The sequence below is a fragment of the Chiloscyllium plagiosum genome, unplaced genomic scaffold (assembly GCF_037043375.1).
Source record: "Chiloscyllium plagiosum isolate Xiang-an unplaced genomic scaffold, Cpla_swu_hap1 HiC_scaffold_17, whole genome shotgun sequence".
NCBI classification, from domain to species: Eukaryota; Metazoa; Chordata; class Chondrichthyes; order Orectolobiformes; family Hemiscylliidae; genus Chiloscyllium; species Chiloscyllium plagiosum.
The window spans coordinates 42,923,516-42,943,129 of NW_028270155.1; the positions used below are offsets into that span (position 1 = coordinate 42,923,516).

At 38.5% G+C, this 19,614-nt stretch overlaps 1 protein-coding gene across 1 annotated transcript in view; it reads right to left on the reverse strand.

The window, feature by feature from the left end:
• The window catches only part of itfg1 (integrin alpha FG-GAP repeat containing 1), a 237,556-nt gene that overhangs the window by 105,473 nt on the left and 112,469 nt on the right, over positions 1–19,614 (reverse strand). The window contains exon 10 of the mRNA XM_043706920.2: positions 11,589–11,758. Coding sequence (XP_043562855.2) covers positions 11,589–11,758 — 170 coding nt within the window. The remainder of the gene's footprint in view (positions 1–11,588; positions 11,759–19,614) is intronic.

Genomic DNA, 19,614 nt, shown 5'->3' on the forward strand with positions numbered 1-19,614 from the left:
ATCCCTATTTCTGACCTTGTGATGGTGGAAAGGTCATTGATGAAGTTGCAGATGATTGGGCACAGGATACTATGCTGATGAATTCGTGCAGAGGAGATGATTGACATCCAGCAACTAAAACAAATGTTCCTTTGTGCTAGGTATGATTCCAAATAGTAAAGAGATCTCTCTACACACCCCACATCCTCTGATCCCCATCAATTGTTGCTTTGCTAGGGCTCCTTGATGCCATGATTTGTCAATTATGGTCTTGATATAAAGAATCCCATCTCACCTTGGAGTTCAGCTCTTTTGTCCACGTTTAAACCAAGGCTATAATAAAGTCAGAAACTGATAGTCAGTGAACAAGTTATTGCAAAGAAAAAAATATGCTTGATAGCACTGTTGACAACTCTTTTGATTACGTTACTTATGTTAGAGTAAACGGATGAGGCTGGAATTGGTCAGATTGGATTTGTCTAGCTTTTCCTTCGTAGTACATACCACATTGTTGGGTAGATTCCAGTGTTGCAGTTTTACTGAACAAGCTTGGTTTGGCTTAGTTCCAGAGCACAGGTCTTACAGGGATCTTTGCATTTCAGCTAGTGCCAGCTCAACAAAGCTCTGCATTGTACTACTATTTTACCCTATAGCCACAGCTACTTCCTTTTTCCCCTCTCGCTGTGCTGGGAGAAGAACTGCACTGGATACAGTGTAGATCAGAGGTGGGTGTGGACTACAGAATGCAATCGTATAATTTTCAATGGAGTTTAAGATTGCCACCATTTGTGGATACACAGCCAGATGTAACAAGCCATATGGATAATGTAGACCTTGTAAGTGCAGTATATCTGAAGGCATTTGAAAAGGTGCTGCACAAAAGGTTAATATACCAAGAACGAAAAGAGTTTGCCATTGTTTGTGAAAAAAAATGGAGTCTAACATTTCCTGCCGCTTTCCAAAAATCAAAATGATGAGATTGAATGATGACCTCCAAACCACACTCGCAACAGATCTAAACTACTACTGAATACTATGCTGAGATTCAAATACCTATCTGTTTTTGTTCTAAATTAGTCACTCTATTCCACTATAGCAATCCTAATGAATACAGTATACTTGCAGCCTTTCCATTTCCCAAAATGTTTGGTAAGGTGAAGCACTTTTAGCCTGATTGTTTCGTGCTTGTAGACATCTGCTGGATTCAGCAACGTAGCTATCATGAGGATGAGCTGTGAATCATAAAACTGCACAGCCATGGTGAGGATTATGGTTTTCTAAAGTTAACTAGAGGTATTTGGATGATTAGGCACTGAGCAGTCTTCTCGAATATTCTTGTAACACTACACTGATGTGTTCTACATGATGATATTGGCTCTTGAAACATGAACACATGTTTACAGAGAACAAGTGTCATAAAACAGTCATACAGCAACAAAATGAAGTATAACTCCATCACAGACATCTGTATAGTCCATGCTTTATCTTTTAACATCAGGAAATATAGTGGCAACTTGGTAAAGAATCTCATGTAGCAAGACATCATATCAGATGGTATGATGTTATACTGATGTTATAATTTTGCTCACTTAGTTACACAGTTGCAAGATCACAGACACATTCAATATTATAAGAAAAACCAGTCTTCAACCAACCTGAACTATTTTACGTGAACCATTCTAAGTGATATCAAAAAATGTCTATGAATATTGGATAGAGCATAGTTTAAAGGCACTGACAAAATCTAGGCTGCAGTATTGAAGTCTAGTCTTGAGAATTAGCTGTGCCTCGAGTGAAGCTGGTTTCTTACAACTTAAATACACTACCTAAATGAGAAGTAGAAAATTGCTGAAATGTGTTATCAACAATATGCAGGAAAACTTCAATCTGATACATTACAGCTCGCAAGTCTACTCTCAATCATTAAAGCAACAGACAGCGACAACAGTGTTACCAAGCTGCACTTACTCATGAACAGGTTTTCACCAATGTTCACCAAGATCTAGCAGGACCAGATCCTGTTACAATCTTGCTCTAAACAGAAGTAAAATGCTGAATTCGAGGTGAAGGGAGAGTGACTGCTCATAACAAAGCAACATTTTATAGTGGAGCATTAATGTGCTTAAGAAAATCTGAAGTCAATGGGAATCAGAGGAAAGCTCTTTGTAGAATCATGTCAAAATAGTTGTGTTGTTGATGAGCTGATCATCTCAGCACCACGACATTGATCTGAGAACCTCCTGAAGCTTAGTTGCAGTGTCAGTCAATCACCTTTAATTGCTCTAATGGCTTTCCTTCTCTAAGTTCGGACATACGGGTGGTGGTTGCATTACAGCAACTTGCCAAAGGCTTCTTTAACAGCACCATTCAGCCTTAGATTTTTACCATCTATCAGGAAAAGCTCAGCATATGTATGGAACACTTCGACTTGTAGGCTTGCCTGCAAGCCACACAACATCCTGCTGTTTGTTCAACATCACCAGGTCAAGATTCTGGAACTCCTTCCACACCACTGTAGATCAACCAACACCACCTGGATTGTAGCTTCCTTCTTAAAGAAAACCAGGAACAAACAATTCAACTGATTCTGTAATGGCCTTTCTGGGAGGAAATGTACCATCTTAATCTGGTGGTCGAATGAGTGACTGCAGACCTACAGCAATGTGGTTGACTCATAAATGCCCTCTGAAATGGGCTACCAAGCCACTCAGTTGTATCAAACTGCTACAAAAATGTTGACTAATATCAGAAGTCTACCCTACAATTGACCTACACATTGAAACAACAAAGATACATCCTATCCATTCAATCCCTGTAATGTTATCTTCATTAACATTTGGAGACTTTGGAATAATTCTTCCAATGTTGCCACGAGTGCCTCATATGGGCATACTCTCAAAAATCATATCTTAAAGCCCAACTCCCAGATTCCTCCATCAAGATCCCCCGTTTCGGTGGCAAAGTGTTATACAATCCAAAGGGAACAGCCCCAGGAATCCTGAACGGTGACCCCCAATTCCAGGAAGTTTCATGGGATCTGTTGAAACATGATCTGGGAAATACTCCGCAGTGTACCACTTACTGCCCTCCACCAGCTGATGAAACAGTACCTCTTCAATGCTGATCAACATTTGAAATAAGTACCAAGGGTAGCAAGGGCGCAAAGTGTATTCTGTAGGAGGGAATTCAGCATCCATGAGCAAGAGTGCTTGGTAGCAATATGATTGCCTGAGCTCGCTGAGCCCTGAAGATCATATTTCCCAGACCTAGATTCCAGCAATGGTGAGAGAAGCAACAGGAGGGAAAATCATATTGAACCTTGTCATTACTGATCTATTGTAGCAGACCTATTTATCTACAACTCTATTAGCAAAAGTGATTATTGCACAGTTATAAAGATGACAGATTATTCTTCATTGTGAGAACAGACTAATTGTGTTATGCAATGCAAACACTGCACTAAATAGGACAGTTTTGTTTCTGCAACTATTTTTATCCAGAAATACTGAACTGATCCATCTTGGTATCATTTTGAGGTGCCTACCACCAAAGATGCCAGTTTTCAAATTGGTGTTGAAAATTTGTGCTCCGGAATTAGTCATACTATTAGCCAAGCTTTTTCAATACAGTTACAATGGCAATACCTACCAGATAAATGGGAAATTGTCCAGGTGTTCTCTATTCAGAAAAAACAGAATTAATTAAATCTAGTCACTTACTGCCCCATTAGTTTATTTTCAACAAAGTGATGGAAGATGTCATGGAAAGTGCTTTTGAGGAGCTCTAAGTCAGTAATAACTTGGGTTCCACAAGGGCCACTCAGCTCAAGATTCCATAACAACCTGTGTCCAAACATGGATAAAAAGGAGTGAATTTCAGAGGTGAGCTAAGAGTGACAAGCTTTGACATGAAGACAGTGTTGTCCAAGGAATCCTAGTAAAATCAAAGTCAATAGGAATGAGGAGGAAAAAAATCCATTGGCTGAAGATATACCTAGCACAAAAAAACATTGACTGAGATTTTTGGAGGCTCATCCCTAAGACAACACTGCAGAAGTTCCTCAGATATCATCCTTAACCCAATCATCTTCAGCCACTCCTGCAGTGGTGTTACCTCCATCTTTAGATCAGAAGTGGAGATATTCACTAATGATTGCATAGTTTTCAGCACAATTTACAGGGGACAGTAATGTGGTCTCTACAATAGTAATCCAGAAGTCCAGCCTCATTTTTTTGGGAACATGAAATTTGAATTTAATAAATCTATAATACATAACTGATCATGACAACTATGATCAACTGCTGTATAAACTCATCTGGTTTACTAATGGTCTTGCCAGGTGCAGGATTTCAATAATTATTCAATAATTACTAATTTTGATTTGAATAAGCAAGTAGGGAATTAGATTATTTTTAAAATTGTGGTTAATTGTAAAATAGCTTTTGTAAGGAAGCAAGCCATGTGGCCCAGATCAAAAAGTAAGATCAAGAGTTTATTATTGCTTTTATTGATCAGGCCATTGTAAATTTAGATAACGCATTTGTGATTGCTTTGGGGTCAAAAGGTTTTACTCAAAAGCACAGTTATGTTTAAAATGGTTAGTTTTGTACATTATAGTATGTAACAGGCCTGTGGCATCTGTTTATGTATATGTATATCACTTTGGAATTAGGCTCTGTAGGGAGTTTTGTAGCCTTTAGTTGATTTGACATTTTTGACATCAGGCTTGGACTGATAACTGACAAGTATCATCAGCATAATCCAGGTGCCAGGCAATGAATTTTCAATAAGAGAGAATTGCAATATTTCCCCTTTACATTAAAAAGCAACAACATTGCTGAATCATCTGTTGTTAACATTTTCAGAGTCACCATGGAGCAGAAGTTTAATTGGACTAGCCAAAGTAGCAAGTAACAACATAACCCCAGAGGCTGAGAATTCTACAATAAAAAACCTCATCCTCTGTCTCACCGAAGTTTCTCCACCATCTAGAAGGTAGAAATCATGAGTATGATGGAATAAATATGCGAGGAACTGGACACCATTTGAAATAAGGCAACTTCCTTGATAGCAGCTGCATCCATCACCGTAAATATTCAGTCCTTCCACCACCAGCACACAATACCACTGTGTACCATTTCCAAGATACACAGACTCCTTTGATAACATCATCTAAACATATCAGGTCTGACATCCTGAAGAAATAGACAGTACAAGGTATACCTTTGTATTTGCCGCACACAAATTTTACTTTAACACACAAACAATGGTCTTGCCAAGAATATTATATCCTGACTGTGAAGTAAAAATCAGACAAAATCAAAATTTGCAGAGAGATGACGAACCCAGAATATAAGAACGCATGTTCTTGGTGCGGTGAAGAAGAGTGATGAGGACAGCCTGAGACTCCAGGAGGCCACAGCCAGGCTGGTCACATGGGGTGAACAGTGGCACATGGAATGAAAAGTGGATAAATGTGAGGTGGTGCACTTGAGCAGGATAAGTAAGGTAAGGAATGGAAGGACTCTGGGAAGCACAGAGGATCATAGGAATCTTGACAAACATGCTCACTGGTCCGTTAAGTTTGCAGGACAGATAGATGACTCATGGGACCCTTGCCTTCATTCACCAAAGCATTCAGTTTAAGAACAGGAAGTTGATGCTGGAATATATAAAATGGCTAGGCCAGACTTAGAGCATTGTGCACAGTCTGAAATCCATATCATTGGAGGGGGGAATGTGATTGCACTGGAGAGGAGGCAGAGGAGACATACCAGGATGTTGTCTGGGATGCAGAGTTTTCATTATGAAAAATGAGATCGGATAGACTGGGATTGTTTTTCTTGAAGTAGTGAAGAGTGAGAGAAATGTGATTACGATGTACAAAATTCTGAAGGGTCTAGATAGAAAGAAACATTTCCCCTTGATAGAAGGATCAATGACCAGATTTAATGTAAGGAACAGAAGGTTCAGAGGGGATGTGAGTAAAATGTTTCACCCAGTGGGTGGTAGGAATCTGGAACCCACCACCTGTAAGGGTGTTAGAGGCAGAAATCTTCTCAATATTTCAAAATTACTTATAAATACACTTGCAATGTCAAGGCATAAAAGTGCAGGAAAATGGGATTAGATTAGTTAGGTGGTTGGTTTTCCACTGACATAGACTTAATAGGCTGAAGGGCCTTTCTCAATGCTGTAAACCTTTGCAACTCTATTACATTTAAATGCCACATTGTAGATGATTTCTTTCTCAGTCACACTCGTAAAACTCTCCAAGTCAGTAATTAAACAAACAAAACCAGGTTATTTTAAAAATGCCTGATGTATTAAAGGTTTATTAGTCATTATCTAATTTGATGAAAGTTTGTACACATGGATGGTGGGGAATCAATTGTATAGAAGCAGGGAATTAAGCCAGAATCAACAAAAAAACTTAGTGTATGATCTCTAATATCTTGTTTCTATTTAAATATATGCTGACAAAAGCTTTTCTGCTTTTTAAAAAAACTTTTTAGTCCCAAAGAATGTAGCCCACCTTTGGTGTACACTCCTTTCCTTCATGATTCACTACAATATCAGGATACAGAAGATGAGGAAGTGGGTGGTGGTGATTGGAAGAACATGAGATAGAAATTCATCTATGTGATCCGTAAGGAGGATTCCAATTAATATAACAATGGAGAGGATGCGATCAGAAGGATAATGTAATTGACAATTGTGAAAGTAAAAGTATCAACAGCTTAAGCTATGCACTGACGTTTTCTTTCTCAGATTTGGAGCTTGCAGTTTGACTAAACATCATAAGCTGCCATTCACAAGCACCATTAAAAGGTGTAGTCAAATGACTCACCTAGGTTATGATTCATTTAGTGATAGGTTCTGCAGTATTTGTATGAGTAAATCTGGCACGCTGCCTCTTCTTATTATGAAGGTGATACGGGGATTGAACATATTCAATGAGTGGGAAGCTGCAATATGCAGAGAGCTATTACTATTTACTGTCTGAACTCTACCTCATAAACCTTATTTATGCTTCACATCATTGTTCTCAAGTATGTCTCAGTTTGACACTTATCAGTTATGAGCTGTATACTGGACTACCACCTGTCAGTCAGCAACAATAAAAGGGCAAGCCTCAACCTGAGCAGGTCACAAAATCAGAACAGAAGCCAGCAACAAAGAATCAGATCAACCATCACAGAAAAGTCATAAGTTGATTGGTTGAGCAGTTGCTGTAAGGTTTGCGTTTCAACTCCAGCAATTTTGAAAATTAGAAATTGCCAAACCAGTACAGGGAAAGAATGAATTTATGGGCACACGAGTATGAGCGGATTTGTGGTCAGAGTGGGAAATGCTTATTTTCTGTTAATTTGTAATAAACAGTTCAAAAACAAAGTCAATTTTTTTAAAAAAAATCTAAACGAAGTTAAAACTAAACTTAATATATGAAGATAGCTCACCCGAGCAGTGCCAATCCTGTGAAACATGTAGGAGTCATGGTCACTTGATGTTACCTACAATGTGTCACTGACTGCACAAACTAGAACTATAGGATTGTGTAACTTGAGTAGTGTCTGTAGTCACTGAGTCACAATTGTGAGGCAGAGAACTACATGGACAGACTTCAGAGAGGTGGTCATACCACAGAAGTTTATAGGCAGTGAGGGAATAGGTGACCAGCTGGTCGTGCAGGAGCCATCAAAGGTCCTGATCACTGATTGGTTTTCTATGCCGAATAATGATGAGGGTGATGAATCCTCAAAAGAATGCAGCATCAGCCAAGCCCATGGCAAAAGTGACAAAACTGCACAGGAGTAAAGGATGATGAATGGGAGTGCAACAATGATAGCAGGGATTCTTTAGTTAGAGCAGCAGATTGGAGTATCTGTGTCCATTGGTGTGATTCAGGATGGTACGTTGCCTACCTGCTGCTAAGGTCATGGGTGTACAGAACAATTACAGAACATTATTGTGAAACAGGATGAACTGCAACAGATCATGATTCACATTGAACCAATGATACAGGAAGGAAAGGGGATATGGCCCTGCAATCAGAATTCAAGGAGCTAGGTGGAAAAATGGCAAGCAGGATCTCAAAAGTAGCAATTCTCAGATTATTCCTAGTATCACATGCTAGTAAGACCAAAAATAGGAAGAAAAAACAATTGAATGCATTGGTCGAAGGATGGTGCAGAAGGGACAACTTTAGATTTGTGGAACAGCAGGTCTACGTCTGGGGGAGTTAGCACCAGTATAAGCCAGACATGTTGCACTTTAACAGAAGCATAATGAACTTCTAGCCAGTGCTGTTGGAGAGGATTAACCTAACTTGACAGGTATGTGTGAACCAAGAGAGGTGCATGGAATACTAGGAGAGGCAAATAGCACAAGAATAGTGAAAGATGAAGTCAGAGTGAGAGAGAAAGTTGTGAAGCCAAAATCAGATCTACACTGTATGTATATGAATACACTGTGTATGTTAATAAGACTGGGGGGGTTACAGGTACATAGTGACACGCAGGATAATGATTTTGTGCCAAAGATGGAGATAGCTCAAGGAAGGGCTTTACTGAGTGCTAAATATTCTTGGTTACCAACAGATGATTGGTGTTTTTGGTTAAGGAGAGCACTGTACTGCTGGAAAAGAAGAGGATGTCCCTGAAAGTTGAAGTACAGAACCAATTTGATTAGAGCTAAGGAACAAAAGGGTGCAATTACCTTACTCCTTGTAATCTATAGATCAGCTACCAGTGGAAAGGATGCAGTGTAACAAGGAAATTTGACAGTTGCAAAAATCATGAAGTAGTCATAATGGAGAACTTTGATTATCTGAATATAGACTAAGATTGTGATAGTGTGAGGAGCAAAGAAGGGAAAGACTTCCTCAATAGCGTTTAGGAGAATTTCCTACAGATGAATGTGTCCAGTCCAGTGAGAAAAGAGACACTACTAGATTTCATTCTTGGGACTGAGAAGGCCAAGTAGATCAACTGTCAGTAGGGGAGGATTTAGGGTATTGTGACCATTGTAAGTTTAGGAAGATGGTGGAAAATGACACTAAGCAAACTGGTGTTTGAATAATCAGTTGTCAAATAGCTATCTTAAATGGGATAGGAACAGAGGGGACCATATATACTGGAACCAAAGCTTGGCAGGAAAACAGTAGCTGAGCAATGGGCTATCTACAAAAAGCTGATGGATTTGGCACAGACAAGATTACTTGAAAAGGGAAAGTCCGGCCATCCTGGGAATTATCCTGATAAAGCTTCTGTACACTCTCTATAGCAAGAGCATCCTTCCTGAGATAAGGAGACCAAACTCTCTCACAATATTCCAGGTGTGGCCTCATTAATGACATGTATAACTACAGTAAGACATCCTTGCTTTTGTACTTGAATCCTCTTGCTATGAAGGCCAACTTTTGCTTTCTTCACTGCCTGCTTCACCTACATACTTTGGGGGGAAAAAAGCCAGCAATAATTTGAGTCAGGAACAGAGTGCAGATTTTGAAAATGTTAAACAGAAGCTACTTTCTGCTGATGACCTGCTACATTAGCAACATGTCATACACAGGAGTAATAAGGAGCAATCCTTATCCAAATACAAACAGATGAAACATCAAAATTAGTCTACATCACATTTAGAATTTTGATGGAGACAGACCAAAAGTACGCACCATAGACAAGAAAGCATCAGCAGTTACCTCAGAATGTAAAAGTACTGCAGATCTCATCATGAGACTGAAACTTCAGGATGAAATAACCTTTGATAACATTTTTGGAATCATAAGAAATTTCAAAAAACCTTCTACACATACAAAGTTGAAGGTTTTGGCTGATGAGACACAAGTATGATATATTTAATCCATGTTCCAGACAAAAGGCTAGCAACAGCAGTCACACTCCAGTGGGCAACAATGGATCAAGTAGAATTGAAAGATCTTATTCCTATAGAACATGTAGAGTCTTGGTCTACATCAATAGCTAACTGTGCTGAAGAAGGGTCACTGGATCTAAAATGTTAATTCTGCTTTCTCTCCATAGATGCTGCCAGACCTGCTGAGATTTCCCAGCAATTTCTGTTTTTGTTTCGGATTACACCTTGTTGCACCAAATGTGTGCCATACACAGTGAAGTGCTTACAGTGCCAATTATTTAATTGTTTCTAGAAAGACCATGGATACGGCTAGCAATGGGTATGCTGGATTTTAAAGGGAAAATGTATTTAGTCTTAGTTTAATATTCAGTATAGATTCAAATTGCAAGACTGCACTTAACCACAGCAGATTCAACAATCACAACACCAAAAAATGTCTTTGTGATTCACACTTTCCTGGAAAAAATAATATTAGACAATTTATGAACAAGTGTTTCAGGAAGTTTGCTCTGGAAGCAGGCATTGACCAGGTGGCAAGCCCTCCACTTGCTCCACAGTAAGAGAAGCAGAAAAAGCAGTAAAAATTGTGAAGTTACGAATGCATGAAAATCCAGATTGGGAATTAGCTCCACTCAATTACAGAGCAACAAAACTCAACAATGATGAATACTTTGCCAATTAAATTATTAATTGCAAAGTAATTACCAATGGACATATCAGTTTCAGAACGTAATCGATAAAGACCATAAGAAAGTAAAACAGAGAAATGTCATGGTGAGAAAGCAACAGAGGTCATCTAACTCTCGACACAGGATGAAAACTCGAGTCAACCTTAAAGTCAGGGCATAAATTCCAATTGAAGGACAAAGGTAAAAATCACAACACCAGGTTATAGTCCGACAGGTTTATTCGGAAGCACCAGTTTTCAGAGCGCTGCTCCGTCCTCAGGTTTGTTTTGTTTTGAGTATAAGACTATACAACATAGAATTCTATATCATATGGTCTTATACTCCCCAAACACCTGATGAAGGAGCAGCGCTCTGAAAGCTGGTGTTTCCGAATAAACCTGTTGGACTCTAACACTTTGTCCACCCCAGTTCAATGCTGGCACCTCCAAATCAGAGTTAAAGGACAGGAGGTCAAAAGCCACAGTCATCAGATAAACAAATCAATTAACATCTTATACAGTTAGACCACCTGAAGAGAATTCAGGAGGAACAGGATAGCAGGAGCATGGGGAGATCCCAACAAATGTATTTTGGACCTGTGCTTTGTTCATTTTTATATTTTCAAAATCCAGAAATGCAAAAATTACACTCCTGTGCTGTTCGGATTTCTTCCAATGTAGATTTACATCCCATCACATTCTGTGATGGCTATTATTTTCTGGAAGTGATGTTCAGTTTTAACAAAAAAGAAAATATTTACAGAACATGATGTTAATTTCCTAATAAATATACTGAATTGTAATGCAATAAGGAAGTTAATTTACTAAGCCACTTCGAAGCACTGACATGCTACAGTCATTAAGCTGGGTTTTTAGCTTGTTTAGAGTTGCCAACCTTTTCAGTCTTGGGATCAGCTTTTACTGGTGACTGTTAACTTCACTGAGCTTTTTAGGTAAGCAGCATTACAGGACATGCACTAAATATTTTAAAATAGCACAGTAGGGTAATTAAAAAATTCTTTGCAACCATCCTTAGCGTGGCTGTTCAAAACAAAAAGCAGCCTACCTCCCTGAAATGTTCTTCAGTACTGCCAAGGCATCAGGGAAGCCATCCATGTTGAAGTCCCCTAAGTGAATTGTGATTGGAAATTGAAAAGGTTGCAGTGCTGTTGATTCTTGTGAAGTAAATCCCCAAACAGTGTCGCCATTCTTCAGATTGGACAATACAGGAATCCACTGTTAATTTTAAACATAAGGAATTTTAAGTGGAAAAACAAGTCTGTTACATTTATCATAGATGAACTTTATAAGCCATATTGCCAAACCAATCTCTGAAAATGTACCAATTTTCCTTAAAATCCATTAATATATACCATATAACAAGTTGCAATTTGCAAAACTAATAACTGCATTACCCTGCTTCTAACCATATTGCACATCAAAGATTTGACCTAGACAGTATATATGATACAAACACAAAAACCTGGAATGTGCAACAATCAACCAATGAAGATTATAATGTTGAAGGTGAATTATTTGGCACCATGTTATTATTTTCAGGAAAAGAAATCATGAATACTTCATGTACAACCTACAGGTGGTGATTTAGTTCTCCTAGTAATTTAATCTAACTTATCGAAATTTGTTCTTTCTGTGCTTTACAAGCACAGACAATTACAATTACAAACAAGCTGGACTGAGTCAGTGTACAGGCCTTTTTATATTTAGCTCAGGTGATGCACAATCTAATAAATAGTCATCTTGTTATTTACAGAAAAAACTTAGTCATGCTTTCTGTCAATCTGGATCTAAAACACTGGTAGATTGGGGAATTTTGAATAATTTGATAATTCTTTAACTTTTATGATGACTCCGAGAATAGCCAGGCTTATCTTCCAGTGCACCACCGGAATGAGGCGCAACAAAATTGTTGTGGAGATGAGGAAGGAATGATTAAAGGTTCCGTATTAAAGTTAGGGGCAGGAAAGAGCTCAGAACAGTAGAGGTTTACAATGTTGGTGCTGTACAGTCACACCACTCTTTAAATGCGGATTCCTCATGAAATAAATTCAAAACTACAATGGATGGTCTTAACAAATTTTTAATTAGTGTGAGAGATAATCAAACCCAAATGTTAGCTAGCACCTCACCTCAGTCCAAATTACCATCTTGAGTGTCAATTTCATTGTCAGTTTTTATATTATCCTGTTTGAACTCTGTTTTTACCTTGTGGATAAGACTTATTAAATATTACTTTTCCCTTGTCCTTGATTTTCACATCCAAACCCACATCTCTGTTACTTTAATCCTAACAATTTTAATATTAGTGTGTCCTGCTCTATTCTACAATTTCACTTTGAGTCTGTGTTAACACTTGAATGTTTTAACAAGCTAGAGACATTTGGGTGGCACAGTAGTTAGCAATGATGCCTTGCAGCACTAGGAACGGAGTTTGATTTGAGCCTTGGGTGACTGTGGAGTTTTATCACTGGGTGCTCTGGTTTATTTCCATTGTCCAAAGATGTGCAAGTTAATTGGGTTGGCTACGCTAAATTGTCCATCGTGTCCAGAAATGTGTAGGCTAGGTGGATTAGCCATCGTAGATGCAGGCTTACAGGGGTCGGATAGAATGCTCCTTAGACAGTCAGTGCAGACTCAATGGGCTAAATGGTCTCTTTCTGCACTCTCTAAGAGAAAATAATCAATTGACTATTCTCACGATTAATTGTATTTTCCTCATGACACCGCACATTTTTCTTGAATAAGTCTAACCACTTTATACCAATTCAAGGAAGAATCATTTCCAGTTTTTGCTATGATTTTCGAATCTTCAGCAGGTGGGACACAGTTCCAGAAGCAGACTTATTAATGAGCTTCTGAGACCCAATAAAGGAGCTGGGAACTATTTCCTTTGCTGATAGGTTGTGGTATTTATGGAAGAATCTGTTCTTTGCTATCTGGCACTGTTGCAGTTATAGGATGCCATAGCATAAAAAGGAGGCTTTTTAGTCCATCTGCTGGCTATTAGTTAAAACAATTTAAAACTAATCTCACTGTCCTACTCTCCCTCACAACTACATATGATCCTGTTTCAAATATTTATCTTCATTTAAACAGTTTCTAACTTAATGAAGTAATGTAGTCTATGCAATAACAACTCTTCGCAAATGACTATTCATTTCACTTCTTACTTTTGAATGACATTTCCAATTGGTGACCTCTTGTCATTGGTAAGATGGCCGCAGTAAACATCCCTACACCCCCTTTACCCCAACAAACTCCTGATAATAAAAAACGAAAACTCATCACACACGTGTGGTAAAGCAGTTCCAAATAAAGATCGAGTCATGCTACTGAACACTGGACTCAGAATCATGTTTAAAATCCCTCTCCAAAAGTCACCCTTCACTTTGTAAGCACCACTGGAAACAAGCCCAGTCTGCACAGCTTTCCCTCATGTAGAAGCACACTGCTAATCATATGAATTTCTTAATGCAGGCTGTTATTTTAAATGCTGAACCAACAACCTGCAAATGTATTTATTTGTTCTTTAATGTCAAAAATGTACCTTTTTAAATTACAACTTTTGGCTTTGACTCAATAAATTAAAATACACACCAATTTGAAAAAAAAAATGTAGTAAGCAACTAAAGACTCCTTATTTATAAAATGAAGCTTCATCTACTACCTAAGAATAGAGCATAGATAGAAAAGACAGAAAGAAACTTAGCCACTTGATTGAGAGATCAATGGCTGGGCATAGATTTAAGGTAAGGGGCAAAAAGTTTAGAGGAGATATGGGGAAAACTTTTTCACCCCGAGGGTGGTGGGTAAAGGCAGAAGCCCTCATAATATTTAACAAGTATTTAGATCTATACTTGAGATGCCAAGAGACACAAAGCTACGGGCCAAGTACTGGAAAATGGGATTAGAATCGTTAGGTTGTTGTTTTTAAACCAGTGGAGACAGTGGGGTGACCTGAAGGGTCTTTTTTGTGCTGTGGTTTATTAGTAAAAACTAATTTGAAATTATCTTTTTCAAATGAATATTATTGGCCATAAGGTATTAGTTATTAATCTACTAAAATATCAAAACTGAAGCAAGTATGTGCACGAATGGGATGGCACTGGACATAGTTATTCTAGCAGTCAACAGTTACACAATACATAATGTCTATGCATTGAAAGTACAACAGCTCGTTCTCATCGCAAATTTAGTCCAGGATGGATTTGGAATTGCCTGTAAACACTGATTTACATACACTTCCAAATGACATGGCATGAAAGTATCTGTTTAGAGAAACTACAATACAATCCACACCTGAATGCGGTTTAATTTTGTTGCTAGGCAACCAACTTGAAGACAGACCTTTAAAGTGACATTAGTGCAATAATTTTAGAAATATAAAGCTCGTCAGATTTCTTTTCACACAATGAAAGCAAACTAATCTGACTAAATTTCCAATACTAGACAAACAAATTTTTAGTCTAATAGACAAAACTGAATTGCAGCTTCAGAGCTAAAGCAACCCCAAAGTGTTGTTCTCGAGATATCTCCTTAATAAACAATATGAGATTGACAACGCAAACGCAGATATTGAACATAAAATTTATGTGCACCAAATGTTAGATTTGAAAATAACCAATACATGATTTCCATTCATTGGAATTACACTACATAGTAATTGCAGCCCACATCAAATGTTTGAAAGCAAAATGGTTTTTGCTGGAAGTGAGAAAAAACAATGCCTCTAGACAGGGAACCAAGTTATCTCAACAGATAATCGAGTTGTGCTTTGACTGAGTTTCCAAAGTTAATGAAAGATTTTTTTAAAAAATTATATTACATTTCCTTTGGTCAACAGAAGAATACACTAGGATTTATAAATCAAGCAAACAGTATGGGGACTTGTTAGTTATGAAATGGGATGACTGATCTGCAATTGATTTGTGGAAATTTTAAAGAAGATCTTAAGCAATGGATTTTCGCTGCAAGACAGCACTGAATATACAAATAATATCACTGAGCAGAAACATGACATTCCTGGTATCAGGAATGGTGGATCAGGAGAGATGTCCCAGTTTAAATTAGAACAAAAAGTCATTAAGCAATGAAACCAGGATTTTCACACAAAGAATACTGAATATGGAATTCTCTTTCCAAAAGGCTATGGATGCTGGAGCAATTTGGACGGTGTGGGAGCAAGTGAAGGAAAACAAAACCAGTTTGAAATTTAGAATATGGTCAGAGGATCATTTTTAATACCATTTTCATCTGTGCAGAGAGACTGAACTGATTCAATTTTTAATTCGAAATGTAACAGTTTCAATGGTAGTACCTTCCCAATGATGCACTGAAGTGTCAGTCTAGATTACATGCTTAAGTCTTGAATCATAAGCTGCTGATGCAGTATTGAGCATGATAATGGGAGAGGAGGCAATGGAATATGAGGGAGAGGGGGGAAAAAAAAGAGAGAGAGACAGACAGATACAGACAGAGAGATATAACGGAAAAAGGGATGGTGGAATATAGGTGATGTGGAGATCGGAAGAAAGAAAACATGAGAGACAGAGATTGAAAACTGACCTATAAACCGGTACCTGTTTATTCATACTACAGATTATTAACAGAGCTTCAAAACTTATGCTATTAGCTGGTTAGATTTGTTGATTAAAAATCAAGCTTAACACTGCTGTCTTTGACTATGTTTGCACAATTGCATACTCAACCTTAACGTTAAAAATTTCTGTAAATAAGTCTAGTTATCTACAGGGTAACCATATAACTACAGGTGAGAAAGGGCTTTGGACATGAAAATGAATTCCTCTCAAGAGATCCTGCCATCTTCCTATTGTTTTAAAATTATTCCAGCATTTTTGTCTTGATTACCTGTTTGGAAGTTTATCAATTTTTGTGACGAAATATTTTCTGATTAAATAAATGACTTTGTACAATTTATATTCTTGCAGTTTCAGTTGAAGTAATATTCCAGGTTAACATTTTCTACGCTACTTGAAATTCTATATAACATTAAATTATAATATCTGATGCCTCAAGAATCACGATAAGGCCAAACAACATTTGCTGAAACTTTATTGCTGGAACAGCACAGCAGGTCAGGCAGCATCCAGGGAACAGGAGATTCGACGTTTCGGGCACAGGCCCTTCCTGAAGAAGGGCCTGTGCCCGAAACGTCGAATCTCCTGTTCCCTGGATGCTGCCTGACCTGCTGTGCTGTTCCAGCAATAAAGTTTCAACTTTGATCTCCAGCATCTGCAGACCTCACTTTCTCCTCAAACAACATTTGCTTGCCATTTGACAAAAGAGGAAATTAAATTCTGATTATAATTTCATCAAGAACTTTTGACTGATTTCTTTGTTTATGCCAATCTTACATTGCAACCTTAGACAAAATGCATTCTACAAATATGAGAAAACTACATGAAATGATAATTTGTATCGCATTCCCTAACAGATTTAACACTCAAATTTTGGAGTGATCCTTTGGAAAACAGCAGATGCAACACAATTGGCAATAATGGCAAGAAAGTGGAAATTTGAGGGCATTTCTGTATCATGCCTGAAGTAGAAAATTACATGGTTTCACCCACCATCTCTCAAGTGGGTGCCTTAGTAGTAAAATTGCTCAGGAGTTGATATGCTTTTGCTTCTGAAAATGTGAAACTAAGTATTACTAAACATTACAATGTGTCACAACCAAGGTTCCCTCTTTGAGAGTCCTTAGTTAGGCGGAGAGTGGATGGACTGACTAATTATGATCATAGACAACTGCTCCACCCAAGGCAAATTAATTTTACAAATTAATTCTAACAAAGGCAATCACTATTAAACAGAAGTAAGCTGGGCACTTTTTTGAGAAAAAAATGCAATGTTAACATCATTAGCTAAGCCATTTATTACTGTCCATCTTTAATCGCCCTCAAGAAGTGGCAACATTGTGTCTAACTTGGAAGGGAATTTGTCAGATAGTGACACTGCCCTGTAAGACGCTATTCAAGAAGCATACATTGGCTGCTGCTGCATATCACGTATATTAGTTTGTCCAACTTGGGTCATGATGTAGCACACTGAAGTATCCCACCTGCCCAACACCAGTGTTCCAAATGCAGGAAGCGTAATTGCAAGATTGTCTGAAGAGATGTGTTGTCAATCAGAGGCTGTTTCTTTCCCACAACTGCTGCTGGTAGACTCACTGTGGAAAACGTGGTCAAGATCAGAATCTCTGATTGGAATAGCAGCAAACTGTGCAACTGTAATTTCATTCAGCATGACGCTGGTGCTCTTGGAACAGCAGTAGCAGTGAGCCTCAGGCACTGTAGAAGAGCAACTGGAAGGAACATAATACCCACTGGAAAGAGGCTCTGGATTCCCAACTGGTTTTGGGGAAAGACTTTCCCTGTTGGGTAGCGAGTGGGCTGTGGGTGAGGGAAGGAGGGGTTCTTTACAATGCTGGTAGAATCTCCCTGAAAGGATTATAATTAAAATGCCCTGGGGTGGGAGGAAGAGATAAGAAGGGTGTGCACATGGGACAGTTGGGGGAACAGAGAGTGTGCCTGTCTCCCCTACCTTGCCAAAACTCTAACCTGAAGAACTCTATTCCTGAAGAAGGGCTTATGCCCGAAACGTCGATTCTCCTGTTCCCTGGATGCTGCCTGACCTGCTGCGCTTTTCCAGCAACACATTTTCAGCTCAAAACTCTAACCCACAAAGCAGGCAGGGAAGAACTGAATGACTCAAGTTGAATGGCAACTCACTTCCAACCGTCAATTCCTATGGATTTTGCCGTGGTCAGCTTGAAGTGTAGCAGAGATGAATCAAGGTCAGTGTTAATTAAATCCAATTCTTAGGTTGGAGATCTCCTCCCCTCCTTCCCTGGTGATCAGGACTTAGGACCTAATTGGTTTCTCACTTGCTCTGCTTTTCATCAGAAAAAGCACAAAAAAATTAGCCCTGCTGCTTGGCATTTTCTACGAACTATTTTTATTAACTATTCATTCATTTAAACGGTTGATTTATTGCTTAGGATTTTGTCTCCTTGAAATACATGTTTACAGCGGTGTCAAAAGTTACCTTTCTAAAATCCAGTGAGAGTAAAACTGAAATATTCTCTTGGACAGTGGTGCAGTAGCCAGTACACGCTGATAATTGATAGTAGAGTAAGTAACTAGTTAATGTGCCTCAATGGGGTTCGAATCTCAGTGGCTGTTTTGTCCCAAGTGCTGAGCTGCTGAACTTTCTTTTAGTTTAGACTTTGTAACAGTTTGATACAACTGAGTAATTTGCTAAGCCATTTCAGAGGGCAGATAAAAGTCAAACACATTGCTGTGGATCTGGAATCAAATGCAGGAAAGACTAAGGATGGCATAATTCCTTACTTGAGGACACTAGTGAACCACATGGGCTTTGTCTGAAAATTGACAATGATTACGTGGCTGTCATTAGATCATCATTTAATTCCAGGTTTTCAATTAATACCAATTTCACCATCTGCCATGGTGGGTTTTGAACATGAGCTTGGAGCTCTGGATATAGTACTCCACTATGCTCCAAGGCCCAACCACCTTCAGCTATTTCATCATGTTCAAATGTGGGGATGTTTGCTCATAATTTCACAATGCTCAGCAGCATTTGAGACTCCCCAGATACTGAAATAGTCCATGTCAATATACAGGAAGACTGAGAAAATATCCAGGCTTGGGCTGATAAGTGGCAAGTGAGATTTGTGTCACACGCGTCAGACAATGATGATCAAAATTTAAACTTTGAAATTGGACTGGCCACATAAGTACTGAGGGTACAACAGCAGGTCAGATCAGAGGTTCGGAATTCTGCCACACAACACAACAGATGAATAAAGTCTCTCACAAAGGTCCTTCAACAGCACTTTCCAAATCCACACCATCTATCATATGAAAGGACCAAAGGCAGCAGATGCATGGGAACATCATCTGGAAATTCCCCTCTAAGTCACTCTCCACCTTGACTTGGAACTACATTGCTGTTCCTTTACTGTTGTGATGAAAGGTGTGTGATGTTTTCCCCTCCAAGGGTTTGGATTTTAAACAATGTTC